This window comes from Rhinoraja longicauda, chromosome 26 (assembly GCF_053455715.1).
Source record: "Rhinoraja longicauda isolate Sanriku21f chromosome 26, sRhiLon1.1, whole genome shotgun sequence".
In the NCBI taxonomy this organism is placed as follows: domain Eukaryota; kingdom Metazoa; phylum Chordata; class Chondrichthyes; order Rajiformes; family Arhynchobatidae; genus Rhinoraja; species Rhinoraja longicauda.
Window position 1 is genome coordinate 141,849 of NC_135978.1, and position 16,790 is coordinate 158,638.

At 44.2% G+C, this 16,790-nt stretch overlaps 1 protein-coding gene across 8 annotated transcripts in view; it reads left to right on the plus strand.

Annotated features, from left to right (window-relative positions):
* synrg (synergin, gamma) overlaps nt 1-16,790 on the plus strand; it is a 135,904-nt gene that overhangs the window by 45,988 nt on the left and 73,126 nt on the right. For 5 of the 8 annotated variants that reach the window (XM_078422723.1, XM_078422724.1, XM_078422728.1 and 2 more), the window contains 3 exons: nt 6,244-6,359; nt 6,661-6,750; nt 10,773-10,835. In XM_078422723.1, coding sequence (XP_078278849.1) covers nt 6,244-6,359; nt 6,661-6,750; nt 10,773-10,835 — 269 coding nt within the window. The remainder of the gene's footprint in view (nt 1-6,243; nt 6,360-6,660; nt 6,751-10,772; nt 10,836-16,790) is intronic. The other 3 variants (XM_078422727.1, XM_078422730.1, XM_078422731.1) reach the window with 1 other exon arrangement.

Genomic DNA, 16,790 nt, shown 5'->3' on the forward strand with positions numbered 1-16,790 from the left:
ACGTTTCAGGCCGAGACCCTTTTTCAGACTGGCAGTCTAACCCTCCTCCAACCTCATCTACTGTTTCCATTGTTCAAGCTGTGGACTCTTTCTACTTCGGCGAGACCAAACGTAGACTGGGCGATCGTTTCACTGAACATCTTCGCTCAGTCCGCCTGGACCTACCTGATCCCCCGGTTGCCAAACACTTTAATTCCCATTCCCACACTGACCTTTCTGTCCTCGGCCTCTTCCATTGTCAGAGTGAGGCCAAACATAAATTGGAAGAACATCAGCTTATATTTTGCTGGGGCAGCTTATAACTCAGTCTGAAGTTGGGTCTCGACCCGAAATGTCATCCATTCCTTCTCTCCAGAGATGCTGCCTGTCCCGCTGAGTTACTCCAGCATTTTGTGCCTACCTTCGATTTAAACCAGCATTTGCAGTTCTTTCCTACACATTACAACCAAGTGGTATGAATATTGATTTCTCTAACTTCAAGTAACCCTTGCATCCCCCCTCTCTCCATCCCTCCGCCACCCAATTCAGACCAGCCTCAAAGTCGTGTCGAGTCTCATTGTTTATATTCGTTTTCACCTAGGCCACATCTAACAATGGCCTGTTTCTTTTATCATTGATACTTTTTTACATATCTTTCATTCATTTCAAATGATCATAAGTGAAAGGAGTAGAATTAGGCCTTCAACCATTCCTCAGTCCGCCTGGCCAATCGATCCAGATCCTGCTGCAACTTTCACTATCTTCACTATCTGCAAACCACTAACTTTTGTATCATCAGCAAACTTGTTCATCTTGCCCTGTATATTCTCATCCAAATCATTAATGTAGATGAAAAACAGTAATGGGCCCAGCACCGAATCCCGAGGCACACCACTAGTCACAGGCCTCCAGTCCGAGAAGCAATCTTCCACCATAACCCTCTATTTCTTTTCATGAAGCGAGTTTGCTATCCATTCAGCTATCTCTCCTTGGATCCCATGCGATCTAACCTTCCAGAGCAGCTTACCGTGCGGAATCTTGTTGAATGCATTACTGAAATCCATGTACACAACATCCACAACTCTGCCCTCATCGAGGTTTTTGGTCACGTCAGATTTGTGAGACACAACCTCCCACGTACAAAACCATGCTGACTATCCCTAATCAGCTCTTACCCATCCAAATGCCTGTATAACCTATTCCTCAGAATATTCTAGTAATTTACCAACTACAGATGTTAAACTCACTTGCCGATAGTTCCTAGCATTTTCCCTGCAGCACTTCTTGAATCGAGGCACAACATTTGCCACTCTCCAGTCTTCCGGCACCTCTCCTGTATTTAAGGAGGACTCCTAAATTTCAACCAGGGTACCCGCAATTTCCTCTCTAGTTTCCCACAATGTCCTCTGATATATCTGATCAGGCCCTGGAGATTTGTCTACCTTCATACATGACAGTACCTTCAGTACTTCTTCAATGGTAACACTGACTGCTCTGAAGACACTTCCAGTGACTGCCCCAAGTTGCTCCATCCTACTGTCTTTCTCCTCGGTAAATATAGAGGAGAAATATTCTTTGAGGACCTTGCCCATCTCCTGTGACTCCACACAGTGACCGCTTTTATTCCTGAGAGGTCCCACTCTCTCTAGTTACCCTTTTCCTCCTTATGTATTTATAAAATCTTTTGGGATTGTCCTTAATGCTGCCTTCTAGAGCTATCTCCTGGTCCCTTTTTGCCCTTCTGTTTTCCTTATGGCTGATCTATCTCTCCCTCCCATCCCCATTCTCCTACCTTCTCCCCATAACCTCTGACACCTGTACTAATCAAGAATCTATCCGTCTCTGCCTTAAATATATTTGCTGACTTTGCCTTCACAGCCTTCTGTGGCAAAGAATTCCATAGATTCACCTCCCTCTGACAAAATAAATTTCTCCACTCCTTCCTAAAAGAACGCCCTTTAATTCTGAGACTATGACCTCTACTCCTCGACTCTGCCACTAGTGGAAACATCCACTCTATCCAAGTCTTTCATTATTCTGTACGTTTCAATGAGGCCCCCCCCCACCGTCATTCTTTTAAACTCCAGTGAATATAGGCCCAGTGCCGTCATACGCTCATAATATGTTAACCTACTCATTCCTGGGATCATTCTTGTAAATGCCCTCTGGACCCTCTCCAGAGCAAGTCAAGTCAAGTTTATTTGTCACGTACACATACACGATGTGCAGTGAAATGGAAGTGGCAATGCCTGCGGATTGTGGATTTTTTTTTTTACAGTTACAGCATATAAATTAAAATTAATACAGAAAAGAAAATTTAGTCCCTGGAGTTATAATAGTTAACAGTCCTGATGGCCTGTGGGAAGAAACTCCGTCTCATCCTCTCCGTTTTCACAGCATGACAGCGGAGGCGTTTGCCTGACCGTGGCAGCTGGAACAGTCCGTTGCTGGGGTGGTAGGGGTCCCTCATAATCTTGCTTGCTCTCGATCTGCACCTCCTGATGTATAGGTCCTGCAGGGGGGCGAGTGTAGTTCCCATGGTGCGTTCTGCCGATCGCACTACTCTCTGCAGGGCCATCCTGTCCTGGGCAGAGCTGTTCCCAAACCAGACTGTGATGTTGCCGGACAGGATGCTCTCTACAGCCCCAGAGTAGCAGCATTTAAGGATCCTCAGAGACACTCTGAATTTCCTCAGCTGTCTAAGGTGGTAAAGGCGCTGCTTTGCCTTACCCACCAGTGCGGCAATGTGTGTTGTCCATGTCAGATCCTCGTTGATGTGGACTCCCAGGTATTTAAAGCTGCTCACCCTATCCACAGTAGACCCATTTATTTCCAATGGCATGTACGTCCTTGGATGTTGAGCCCTTCTAAAGCCCACAATCAGTTCCTTAGTTTTTTTGACATTCAAGAGGAGGCTATTGTCCCGACACCAGAGTGCCAGATCAGCCACCTCCTCCCTGTAGGCCTTCTCATCGTTGTCAGAGATCTGGCCCACCACCACAGTGTCATCAGCAAACTTGATGATGGAGTTTGAGCTGAACCTGGCCACACAGTCATGTGGGTACAGGGAGTACAGTAGGGGGCTAAGGACGCAACCCTGGGGGGATCCTGTGTTTAGGGTGAGGGGGCTAGATGTGTGTTCCCCCATCCTGACCACTTGGGGCCTGGCAGTGACACATCCTTCCTCAGATATGGTACCCAAAACTGCTCAGAATACTCCAAATGCGGCCTGACCAGCGCCTAATAGAGCCTCAGCATTACACAGCTGTTTTTGTATCCAATCCCTTTCGAAATAAATGCTAGCATTGCGTTTGCTTTCTTTACTACCGATTCGACTTGCCGATTAACTTTTTGGGGAATCCTGCACCAGCACTCCCAAGTCCCTTTACACCTCCGATTTCTGGATTCTCTCCCCATTTAGAAAATAACCTATGCCTTTATTCCTACTACCACAACGCATGACTCCACACTGTGCCACACTATATTCCATCTGCCACTTCTCTGCCCACTCTCCCAATCTATCCGTCCGTCTGCAGAGTCCCTGCATTCTCTACACTACCTGCCCCTCCACCTATTTTCTTATCATCCACAAACTTGGCCATAAAGCCTTCAATCCCCTCATCCAAATCATTTATATACATGATGAAGAGCAGCGGCCCCAGCACTGAGCCCTGCGGAACTCTGCTAGTCACTGGCAGCCAACCAGAAAAAGCCCCCTTTATTGCTACTCTTTGCTTTCTGCCATCCATGCTGGTATCTATTTGTTCTATATCTCTCTATATCACTGTCTATATCTCTTGTTTCCCTTTTCCCTGACTCAGTCTGAAGAAGGGTCTCGACCCCATATGTCACCTATTCCTTTCCTCCAGAGATGCTGTCTGACCCGTTGAGTTACTCCAACTTTTTGTGTCTATCTTCAGTTTAAACCAGGATCTGCAGTTCCTTCCTACACTGCCAGTCTATTTAGTCAGTCAGGGTATTGAGTATAGAAAATTAGATGTTATGTTACAGTTGTACAAGATGTTGGTGAGGCCACGTTTAGAGTGTGGTGTTCAGTTTTGGTCACCCTGCTATTGAAAAGATGTTGTTAAGCTGGAAAAGTGCAGAGAAGATTTACAAGGATGTGCCAGGACTTGAGGGCCTGAGCTATAGGGAGAGGTTGGGTAGACTAGGACCATTCCTTGGAGTGCAGGAGGATGATGGGTGAGCTTATAGAGGTGCATCGGGTCATGAGGGGAATAGATAGGGTTGAATTCACTGAGTTTTTTACTGATAGAGGAATGAAAAATCCATGGTCCATGGATATAAGGTGAGAGGGAAAAATTTAATAGTAACCTGAGGGGCTACATATTCACAGAGAGGGTGGTGGGTGTATGAAATGAGCTGCCAGAGGAGGTAGTTGAAGCAGGTACTTTAACAACATTTAAAAGACATTTGGACAGATACATGGATAGGAAAGATTTACAGTGACATGGGCCAAATGCGCGCACTTAGGACAAGTGCACATGGGGCATCTTGGGCCAAAGGGCGATGACTCCAGGGCTATCAATGGTCAGTCAAGGTTGATATAAATTTTGGTTGGATTGGTGACGGTACATTGGACCTACCTGAGTTTCCTTTCTAAACAGTTTTTGTTTGAAATCTGACTATATGATTTGCTTACAAAATGTTGGGTTAACAGATACTGTTTGGGTTTCAGGGCTCTGGCAAAGTTGGGCTACAGAGATAATAATGATAACGAAAAACCAAATCTTACTAAAGTTGTCCCTATAGCATCAGAATTAAATCATGATGATCAGTGAGGTGACTGTATTTAAAAATGTATTAAAATGTAATGTAAGAAATTGGATTTTGTGTTAAGAATTGAGTGATGGCCTTCATTTTTACTGTGTGGCAAGAATTGCCCTTAACATGAAGGTTACAATTGGCCATTGAGAAAACCAAGGAATTCCGTGTAAAATTGACATGACTGGGGTCAAGGAAGAGATTTTTTTTGATTGCCTTCAAGTACTCTTGTAAGATTGTGGAGGGTCAATCATCTTGTCCCCTGACTGCAGTAGGGGTTTCACAGAGTACCCTCCTCATCTGGAGTATTGTGTGCAGTTTTGGTCTCATAATTTGAGGAAGGACGTCCTTGCTATTGAGGCAGTGCAGTGTAGGTTCACGAGGTTAATCCCTGGGATGGCGGGACTGTCATGTGAGGAAAGACTGGGCTTGTATTCACTTGAGTTTAGAAGGATGAGAGGGGATCTTATAGAGACGTATAAAATTATAAAAGGACTGGACAAGCTAGATGCAGGAAAAATGTTCCCAATGTTGGGGAAGTCCAGAACCAGGGGCCACAGTCTAAGAATAAAGGGGAGGCCATTTAAATCATGATGATCAGTGAGGTGAGAAGAAACCTTTTCACCTAGAGAGTTGTGAATTTGTGGAATTCTCTGCCACAGAAGACATTGGAGGGCAATTCACTGGATAAATTTAAAAGAGAGTTAGATAGAGCCCTGGGGGCTAGTGGAATCAAGGGATATGGGGAGAAGGCAGGCATGGGTTACTGATTGTGGATGATCAGTCATGATCACAATGAATGTCGGTGCTGGCTCGAAGGGCCAAATGGCCTCCTGCTGCACCTATTTTCTATGTTTCTTCATTTCTTCGAGTTAACGGAATCTAGAGATATGGGGAGAAAGCTAGATCGGGGTACTGATTTTGGATGATCACCCATAATCATATTGAATGGCTGTGCTGGTTTAAGGGCCGAATGGCCTACTCCACCTATTTTCTACGTTTCTGAAGAAGGGGCTGAAGAAGGGTTTGGACCCGAAACATCACCCATTCCTTCTCTCCAGAGTTGCTGCCTGAGTTACTCCAGCATTTTGTGCCAACCTTCTATGTTTCCTCGATCCCTCTGCTCTGCAACACTTCCCAGAGCCCTACGGTGCAGGTCCTGCCCATGTTACACCTCACATTTCTCTATATTAAATTCCATCAACTATTCCTCAGCCCACCTGGGCAACTGATCAAGATCCTGCTGCAATTTTTGGAATGCTGTCCATTTGCCAGATTAGTGCAGTTCTAGCAACAGTTGAGAAACTCTACACCATTCGGGACAAAGCAGCTTATGTGAGCGAATGGATGCATCTAAATGAAATGACATGCCTTAAACGGGGAGACTTACTGGCTTTGTAACGCTGCAGAAAAATAAAGCAGTTTATGGTTCTTCAGGCATGCATTTGTGAACAGTGATGTTTGAATTCTGCCTTTCAGTGCGCATACTTTACTGACACCAATTTCAGGAACTTCTGTTTCATCATCTGTGGATAAATATGCAGTCTTTAAAGACTTGACAGAAGACAAGCCTGCAGAAAGTTCACCAATTGCAGGTATAAAGGACTGCTTTAAGTGTTATCTGCATATTTTATTCCTAAACTGAGCATTGGAAAAAATGTAATAAATGGAAATCTAACAAATACGGTGGGTAATACAAACATGTGTAAAGTTTCATGGACTTGTAGACTTAAAATGCCTTTTAAATGAGAGAAGACTTTTAAATGAGAGAAGCATGCTGTTATAAATGTGAGCTGAGTACTTCTTGTCTCCTAACCTGTCAGGAAATACCAGTGAAAGACTACTTAGCTTTTGTTATTCCATATTATATAACTTAATAAACATGTTACTTAATAGGAAAACAAACTGCTGGAGGAACTCAGCAGCTTAGGCAGCATCTGTGGAGGGAAAGCAATAGTCAGCGCTTTGGGTCAAGACTCTGCATAAGTAGGTCTTCCTCTTTTGACCCAATTCCAGCATCTGCCATATCTGTGTCTCCATGTTATTTATTAGATTTCATATTTTCATTTTTTCAATGTAAATTGCCCTCCTTCCCCACTTGTTTCTCCTGCTCATTTGTCATACATTGCTCAGTGTTCCAGATCATTCTGCCACATAACCAGTTGCACTTGCAAAAGGCATCATAGATATGTCTAGTAAATGTGACATTCTATCATGACCTCATTGCCCCGTGCTACTTTCTTTTGAAGCCTGGTCATACATGCAGAGTGATGCTCTGTCAACTAGCTGCTCAGCAGCATCTCGATTCTTGGGACTCTGACGCCACTAATGGGGAATGTGCGAGCACATCTCATCCATGTTTCCACAAAACTAGGGGTATAGAGATGATTTCAAACAAAATAGAGGAATGATAAGCATATTACCAGGAAGCTATGGTGAGCACAAATCCAAGAGTAAATTAGCATGTAGAAAGCTGGAGTTCACCATAAAAAGGAAACATTTATCTGAATGCATGTAGCATTTGCAACAAAACAAACTATGAGCATAAATGGAAGTAGTATGATCAGGACTGAATGATACAAATTGGGAATTGAATATTTAGTTTTTTTTAGTTTAGTTGAGTTTTGTTTATTGTCATATGTGTAGGTATAGGTAAAAGGTTTTGTTGTGTGCTAACCAGTCAGCAGAAAGACAAGACAAGATTACAATCGAGCCATTCCCATTCAGGAAGAAGCGGAAGCTGGGAAGAGGTGGAAAATTGTCTCTGTTAATTAATATGGCCTTAGTGCAAAAGAACAGCACTTGGGCGGCACGGTGGAGCAGCGGAAGAGTTGCTGCCTTACAGCGAATGTTTAGCCAATTTATTGGAGTTCCTTAAGGAAGTAATGTGGTGTGGATATGCTATATTGGATTTCAGGAAGCATTTGAAAAAAATGCTACATCAAAATTTATTATGGAAAATAAAAACTTGTGTCAGGGACAATATATTGACATCGAAAAGGGATTGGCTGACTAATTGGAATCAGTAGGCATATCATGTGATAGGAGTAGAAATCGGCCATTCGGCCCATCTCGTCTACAGAGCCATTCAATCATGGCTGATCTATCTCTCCCTCCTAACCCTATTCTCCTGCTTTCTCCCCATAATCTCTGACACCCGTACTAATCAAGAATCTATCTATGCCTTAAATATCCACTGACTTTGCCTTCACAACCTTTAGTGGCAAATAATTCCACAGATTCACCACCCTCTCACTAAATAAATTTCTCCACATCTCCTTCCTAAAAGAACGTCCTTTAATTCGGAGGCTATGACCTCCAGTACTAGACTCTTCCACTAGTGGAAACATCCTCTCCACATCCACTCTATCCAAGTCTTTCATTATTCTGTTCGTTAAAATGAGGTCCCCCCACATTCTTTTAAAACCCATCGAGTACAGGCCCAGTGCCGTCGAACGCTCATCATATGTTAACCTACTCATTCCTGGGATTCTTGAAAACCCCCTCTGGACCCTCTCCAGGCCAATTCAGAGCCAGCACATCCTTCCTCAGATATGGTGCCCAAAATTGTTCACAATACTCCAAATGCGGCCTGACCAGCACCTTATAGAGAAGGGACTCGACCCGAAACGTCGCCCATTCCTTCTCTCCTGAGATGCTGCCTGACCTGCTGAGTTACTCCAGCATTTTGTGAAGAAGCACCTTATAGAGCCTCAGCATTACACAGCTGATTTTATATACAAGCCCTCTTGAATTAAATGCTAGCATTGCTTTTACTTTCTTGACTGCTGATTCGACTTGCAGATTAACTTTTTGGGAATCCTGCACCAGCACTCCCAAGTCCCCATGCACCTCCGGTTTCTGGATTCTCTCTCTATTTAGAAAATAATTTGCACCTTTATTCCTACTACCAAAACGCATGGCTCCACACTTTGCTGCACTATATTCCACCTGTCACTTCTCTGCCCACTTTCCCAATCTATCCAAGGTCTTCTGCAGAGTCCCTGCTTTCTCTGCACTACCTGCCCCTCCACCTATTTTAATATCATCTGCAAACTTGGGGACAAAGCCTTCAATCCCCTATGGCAAATCTTTAAGATAGAATGTGCAGAGCAGCGGCCCCAGCTCCGAGCACAGCGGAACTCCGCTGGTCACTGGCAGCCAACCAGAAAAAGCCCCCTTTAACATAGAAACAAAGAAAATAGGTGCAGGAGTAGGCCATTCAGCCCTACGAGCAAGCACCGCCATTCAATATGATCATGGCTGATCATCCAAAATCAGTAACCCATTCTGGCTTTCTCCCCATATCCCTTGATTCCGTTAGCCCTAAGAGCTAAATCTAACTATCCAGTGAATTTGCTTCCACTGCCTTCTGTGGCAGAGAATTCCACACATTCACAACTCTGAGTGAAAAAGTTTTTCCTCATCTCAGTCCTAAATGGCCTACCCCTTATTCTTAAATTCTTAAATTGTGACCTCTGGTTCTGTACTCCCCCAACATCGGGAACAATTTTCCTGCCTCGACCCTGTCCAATCCTTTGAGAATTTTATATGTTTCTATAAGATCCCCTCTCATCCTTCTGAGCTTAAATTCATGCAGACTTCTTGTTCCATAATGAATTATATTTCATGAAAAAGATGTAATTGTTGCTGGAAGAGTAGAAATAGAGCAAGTTGAGCTTTCGTTGCCATTGAGTCGGGGACATTGAAACTACAATTAATCAGTTCGGTGACAATTACAAAAATACTCTCCACGATCATGTTCTTTAATATTTCAAAGACCGCGGCATGGAACCCATGGTCATATGTGAAGGAATACATGCAAAATATTCAAAAAATAACCTTAATCATTAGAGGTTAGTCTGAGCAGTATTTATATTATACAAACCATCAGAAGGATGATTCAACATTTTTCACTCCTTCAATAGCAATAATGTCCTTCCTCAAAATAGGAGACCAAAATTGCACACAATACTCCAGGTGCGGTCTCACCAGGGCTGTGTACAACTGCAGCAGGACCTCCTTGCTCCTAAACTCAAACCCTCTCGCAATGAAGGCCAACATGCCATTAGCTATCTTCACTGCCTGCTGTACCTGCATGCTTACTTTCAGTGACTGATGTACAAGCACACCCAGGTCTCGTTGCACCTCCCCTTCTCCTCATCTGACACCATTCAGATAATAATCTGCCTTCCAGTTCTTGCCACAAGTGGATAACCTCACATTATAATGCATCTGCCCACTCACCCAACCTATCCAAGTCACCCTGCAGCCTCATAGCATCTTCATCGCAGCTCACACTGCCACCCAGCTTTGTGTCATTCGCAAACTTAGAGATGTTACATTTAATTCCCTCATCTAAATTGTTAATATATATTGTAAACAACTGGGGTCCCAGCACCGAGTTTTGCGGCACCCCACTAGTCACTGCCTACCATTCTGAAAAGGACCCGTTAATTCCTACTCTTTGCTTCCTGTCTGCCAACCAGTTCTCTATCCATGTCAGTACCCTATCCCTAATACCATGTACTCTCATTTTGCACACTAATCTCTTGTGTTTATTGCCACTCTTTGCCTTCTGCCATCCAGCCAACCTGGTATCCATGCTAGTATCTGCCCTTTGATACCATGGGCTTTCATCTTCCTTAACAGCCTTATCAAAGGTAATTTATCTGATAAATGGTTGCCCATTTGCAGGTGATGAAAAAGGTGAGAAAGCCAGTTGTGAAATGACAATGCAGGCAAATAACATATAATAGGAAAAACATTGTGAAATTAAACATTTTGGCAGGAAAAATAAGTTGAAACCTAAGATGTAAGTATTGATAGATTGCAGAGGAAGAACAAATAAAAGTACAGATTCAGGAGTTAACCGGTTAAGCAGTCAACGTTTGGGGTTAGCGCCACTTCCTCAGAATTGAGACATGGGTGAAGGATTTATAATTTTAAAGGCAGAGCTATTGTGCTTTAGCTGAGAGAAAATGACTATATTTGAACTTTTTTTTTAGATTTTGGGGATAAATACAGTGTGTTTCGGGAACTTGGTCAGAGCATGGAGAGTAAAGCCTCAGGTGAGTTGGAATTGAGCAATAGCTTGCATGCAATAGCTGAAGTTTTTACTTGTATCCCAGTAAGCTGAGTGTAAAATTTGAAATATATAAGGTTCATAGTCTTAGATAGACACAAAGTGCTGGAGTAACTCAGCGGGACAGGCAGCATCCCTGGAGTGAAGGAATGGGTGACGTTCCGGGTCGAGACCCTTCTTCAGACTGATTCCCGCTGAGTTACTCCAGCATTTTGTGCCTATCTTTAATTTAAATCAGCATCTGCAGTTCCTTCCTACAGGCTCAAAGTCTTGTTTGTCACTCCCAATTCCTTTCAGCTGCAGCTCTTCCCCAAGGTCATGCCTCATTAAGTTGCTTTCAGGTTGGTCCAGATTGTGGCCAACATTGACATTTAACTGGGATGATTCTAGAAGCATCTGTGTGTCATTGCAGTGACCAGGCCATAGAGTCGGACAGCATGGAAACAGACCCTTCGGCTCAACTTGCTCACACAGGCCAACATGTTCCATCTACACTAGTCCCACCAACTCGCGTTTGGCCCATATCCCTCCAAACCTGTCCTATCCATGTACCTGTCTAAATGTTTCTTGAAAGTTGCAATAGTTCCTGCCTCAACTACTTCCCCTGGCAACTGAAGAAGGGTCTCGACCCAAAACATCACCCATTTCTTCTCTCCAAGATGCTGCCTGACCTGCTGAGTTACTCCAGCATTTTGTGATCCCCTGGTAACTCGTTCCATACAACCATCACCCTTTGTGTAAGAAAAGTTACCCCTCAGTTTCCTATTAAATCTTTCCTCCCTCACCTTAAATCCACATCCTCTGTTTCTCGATTCCCCTACTCTGGGCAAAAGACTGTGTTTACCCGATATATTCCCCTCATGATTTTGTACACCTCTAAGATCACCCCCTCATCTTCGTGTGCTCCAAGGATAGAGTCTTAGCTTACTGAACCTCTCCCGAGAGCTCAGCTCCCCCCCCCCCGAATCCTGCCAACATCCGAGTAAACCTTCCCTGGACCCTTTCCAGCTTAACAACATATTTCCTATAACATGATGCCCAGAACTGAACACAATACTCTAATGTCTGATATAACTGCAACATAACCTCCCAACTTCTATACTCAATACTCTAACTCAAATTTCACTGTACCTTAACTGTGACAATAAACTGACCTTGAAACCTTGACCTTGATGAAGGCCAATGTGCCATTAGCCTTTCTGACTACTCAACCTACCTATGACGCTACTCTGATAGAATATGAACATGCACTTCATGATCCCTCTGTTCTACAACACTCCCCAAAGCCTATCATTCTAAGGTTAAATCCAATGAAAAGGCATATAAATTGGCCAGCGGAAGCAGCAAACCGGAGGACTGGGAGAAATTTGGACTTCAATTTAGAGGACAAAGGGGTTAATTAAGGGGAAAATAGAACATGAAAGAAAGCTTCTTTAGATAGAAAATAGGAGCGGGGAGGCCATTTGGCCCTTCTGGCCAGCACTGCCATTCACTGTGATCATAGCTGATCATCCACAATCAGTAACCCATGCCTGCCTTCTACCCATATCCCTTGATTCCACTAGCCCCTAGAGCTCTATCTAACTCTCTTTTAAATTCATCCTGTGAATTGGGCTATACTGCCTTCTGTGGCATGGAATTCCACAGATTCACAACTCGCTGGGTGAAAAAGTTTTTTCTCGTCTCAGTTTTAAATGGCCTCCCCTTTATTCTTAGACTGTGGCCCCTGGCTCTGAACTCCCCCAACATTGGGAACATTTTTCCTGCATCTAGCTTGTCCAGTCCTTTTATAATTTTATATGTTTCTGTATGTGAAGAGGAAAAGATTAGTGAAGACAAATGTAGGTCCCTTACAGTCAGAAACAGGTGAATTTATAATGGGAAATAAGGAAATGGCAGACCAGTTAAACTTTGGTTCTGTCTTCACTAAGTAAGGCATAAACAATCTCCCAGAAATACTAGGGAACCAAGGATCTAGTGTGACGGTGGAACTGAAGGAAATTCATTTTGGTAATGAAATGGTGTTTAGTAAACTGTTGGGATTGAAGGCAGATAAATCCCCAGGGCTTGACGGTCTACATCCCAGAGTATTCAAGGAGATGGCCTCTAGAAATCGTTGGTGCATCGTGATCATTTTCCAATGTTCTATAGACTAGATCAGTTCCTGTGGACTGGAGGGTAACTGATGTAACCCCACTTTTTAAGAATGGAGGGAGAGAGAAAAAAGGGAATTATAGACCAGTTAGACATTGGTGGTGGGGAAGATACTTGTGTCTATTATTAAAGATATAATAGCAGTGCATTTGGAAGGCAGTGACAGGATCGGTCAAAGTCAGATTGACAAGGTCCCACACAAGAGATAAATGTGAGGTTATCCACTTTGGTGGCAGAAACAAGAAGGCAGATTATTATCTGAATGGTGTCAGATTAGGAAAAGGGGAATTGCAACGAGACCTGGGTGTCCTTGTACATCAGTCACTGAAAGTAAGCGTGCAGGTTCAGCAGGCAGTAAAGAAAGCAAATGGCATGTTGGCCTTCTTCGCAAGAGGATTTGAGTATAGGAGCAAGGAGGTCCTACTGCAGTTGTACAGGGCCCTGCTGAGACCGCATGTGGAGTATTGTGTGCAGTTTTGATCTCCTAATTTGAGGAAGGACATTCTTGCTTTTGAGGGAGTGCAGCGTAGGTTTACCAGGTTAATTCCCGGGATGGCATGACTGACAAATGATGAAAAAAATGGATCGACAGGGCTTATATTCACTGGAATGTAGAAAGATGAGGGGAATCATATAGAAACACATATATTTCTTAAGGGATTGGACAGGCTAGATGCAGGGAAAAATATTCCCGATGTTGGGGGAGTCCAGAACCAGGGATCATAGTTTAGGAATAAGGGGTAGGCCACTTAGGAATAAGATGAGGAAAAACTTTTCCACTCAGAGAGTTGTGAATCTGTGGAATTCTCTGTCACAGAAGGCAGTGGAGGCCAATTAACTGGATGCTTTCAAGACAAAGTTAGATATAGTTCTTCGGGCTAACAAAATCAAAGTATATGGGGGGAAAAGCAGGAACAGGGTAATGATTTTGGATTTTCCCATTTCTCTATTAAATTCCATCAACCATTCCTCAGCCCACCTTGCCAACCAATCAATATCCGGCTGCAATTTTTGACAACCATCTTCACTACAATACCACTCATTTTTGTGTCATCTGCTAATCATACCATGTACATTCAAATCTAAATCATCGATGGAGATGACAAACAGTAATGGGCCCAGCACCGAACCCTGAGGCACACCACTAGTCACAGGCCTCCAGTCTGTAAAGCACCCTTCCACCATCACACTCTGCTTCCTTCCATGAAGCCAATTTTCTATCCATTCAGCAGTTTTTCATTGGATCCCATGCAATCTAATCTTCCAGGGCAGTCTACCATGCAGAACCTTGTCGAATGCCTTGCTGAAGTCCATGTACACAACATCTACAGCTCTGCCCTCATCAACCTTTTTGGTCAAAGGCATCACAAAATACTGGAATAATTCAGCGGGTCAGGCAGCATCTCTGGAGAGAAGGAATGGGTGATGTTTCGGGTTGAGACCCTTCTTCAGAATGATGTCGGGGGGAGGCAGGACAAAGAAAGGATATAGGTGAAGACAGTGGGAGAACTGGGAAGGGAGAGGGGAAGAGAGGGACAGAGGAGCTATCTAAAGTTAGAGAAGTCAATGTTCATACCGCTGGGCTGTAAGCTGCACAAGCAAAATATGAGGTGCTGTTCCTCCATTTTGCGGTGGGCCTCCGCTACATTGACGACTGCATTGGTGCTACCTCTTGTACCCATGCAGAACTCACTGACCTCATACATTTCACCACTAATTTCCATCCTGCTCTTAAATATACTTGGACCATCTCTGACATCTCCCTACCGTTTCTGGATCTCACCATCTCCATCACAGGAGACAGACTAGTGACTGACATCTACTACAAACCCACTGACTCCCACAGCTATCTTGAATACACTTCTTCCCACCCTGTCTCCTGCAAAAAATCTATCCCCTACTCCCAATTCCTCCGTCTAAGCCACACCTGCGCCCAGGATGAGGTGTTTCACACTAGGGCATCAGGGATGTTCTCATTCTTTAGGAAACGGAGCTTCCCCTCTTCCATTATATATGAGGCTCTCACTAGGGCCTCTTCTACATCCCGCAGCTCGGCTCTTGCTTCCCCCTCCCCACATTTGTAACAAGGATAGAGTCCCCCTAGTCCTCACCTTCCACCCCATCAGCCAGTGTATACAACAAATTATCCTCCAACATTTCCGTCACCTCCAACAGGATCCCACTACTGGCCACATCTTCCCATCTCCTCCCTTTCTGCTTTCCGCAGAGACCGTAACTCATTGGTCCACTTGTCCCTTCCTACCCAAACCACCACTTCCCCAGGCACTTTCTCCTGCAACCGCAGGAGATGCAACACCTGTCCCTTTACCTCCCCCCTCGACTCCATCCAAGGACCCAAACAGCCTTTCCAGGTGACGCAGAGGTTCACCTGCACCTCCTCCAACCTCATCTATTGTATCCGCTGTTCCAGATGTCCACTTCTCTACATTGGCCAGACCAAACGCAGGCTCAGCGATTGTTTCGTTCAACACCTTCACTCAGTCCGCCTTAACCAACCTGATCTCTTGGTGGCTGAGCACATCAACTCCCCCTCCCACTCCCAGTCTGACCTTTCTGTCATGGGTCTCCTCCAGTGTCATAGTGAGGCCCACCGCAAATCGGAGGAACAGCACCTCATATTTCGCTTGGGCAGCTGACAGCCCAGCGGTATGAACATTGACTTCTCCAACTTTAGATAGATCCTCTGTCCCTCTTTTCCCCTCCCCTTTCCCAGATCTCCCACTGTCTTCCTGTCTCCACCTATATCCTTTCTTTGCCCCGCCCCCCTGACATCTGTCTGAAGAAGGGTCTCGACCCGAAAAGTCACCCATTCCTTCTCCCCAGAGATGCTGCCTGACCCGCTGGAGAGAGAAAGAACAATGAAAGATATGCAAAAAAGTAACAATGATCAAGGAAACAGGCCATTGTTAGCTGTTTAAAGGGTGAAAATGAGAAGCTAGTACAACTTGGGTGGGGGAGGGATATAGAGAGAGAGTGAATGCCGGGGCTGCCTTTTTTGCATATCTTTTATACATTGTTCTTTATCTCCACACATCACTGTCTATATTTTTCATTTCCCTTATCCCTAACAGTCTGAAGAAGGGTGTTTTGACTGAAACATCACCCATTCCTTCTCTCCAGAAATGCTGCCTGTCCCGCTGAGTTATTCCAGCTTTTTAAAAACTGTCTCCGATTCAGATAATAATCTGCCTTCTTGTTCTTGTCACCAAAGTGGATAATCTCACAATTATCCACATTATACTGCATCTGCCATGCATCTGCCCACTCACCCAGCCTATCCAAGTCACCCTGCAGCCTCATCTCATCCTCCTCGCAACTCACTCTGCCACCCAGCTTTGTGTCATCCACAAACATGGAGATGTTACATTTAATTCCCTTGTCTAAATCGTTAATATGTATTATAAATAACTGGGGGTCCCAGCACTGAGCCTTGCGGCACCCCACTAGTCACTACAGTCTGGATACTTCACCAGTGTTTTAGTGAACAAGAGTTGAGAACTGTCACGGGTTTGACCGTTGGTTCATTTTGAATTAGATGTTGTTGGACAGGATGAGACTAGGGGACTGCAGAGGGCTCGTGCCTGTCCTTTATGGGGGACAAAGTCACTTTTACTCTCGAGTGGTCCATCCTGAAAATGTTTGTTAACATAACATAACACAACACTCTTCCATACAGCTCGCAAGTGAAATATGAATCCTGTTTTAATTTGAAGGGGAAGCTAATAATTAAATCCCTAAAGGAAATGTCCCTAGAGTTAGGTATTTT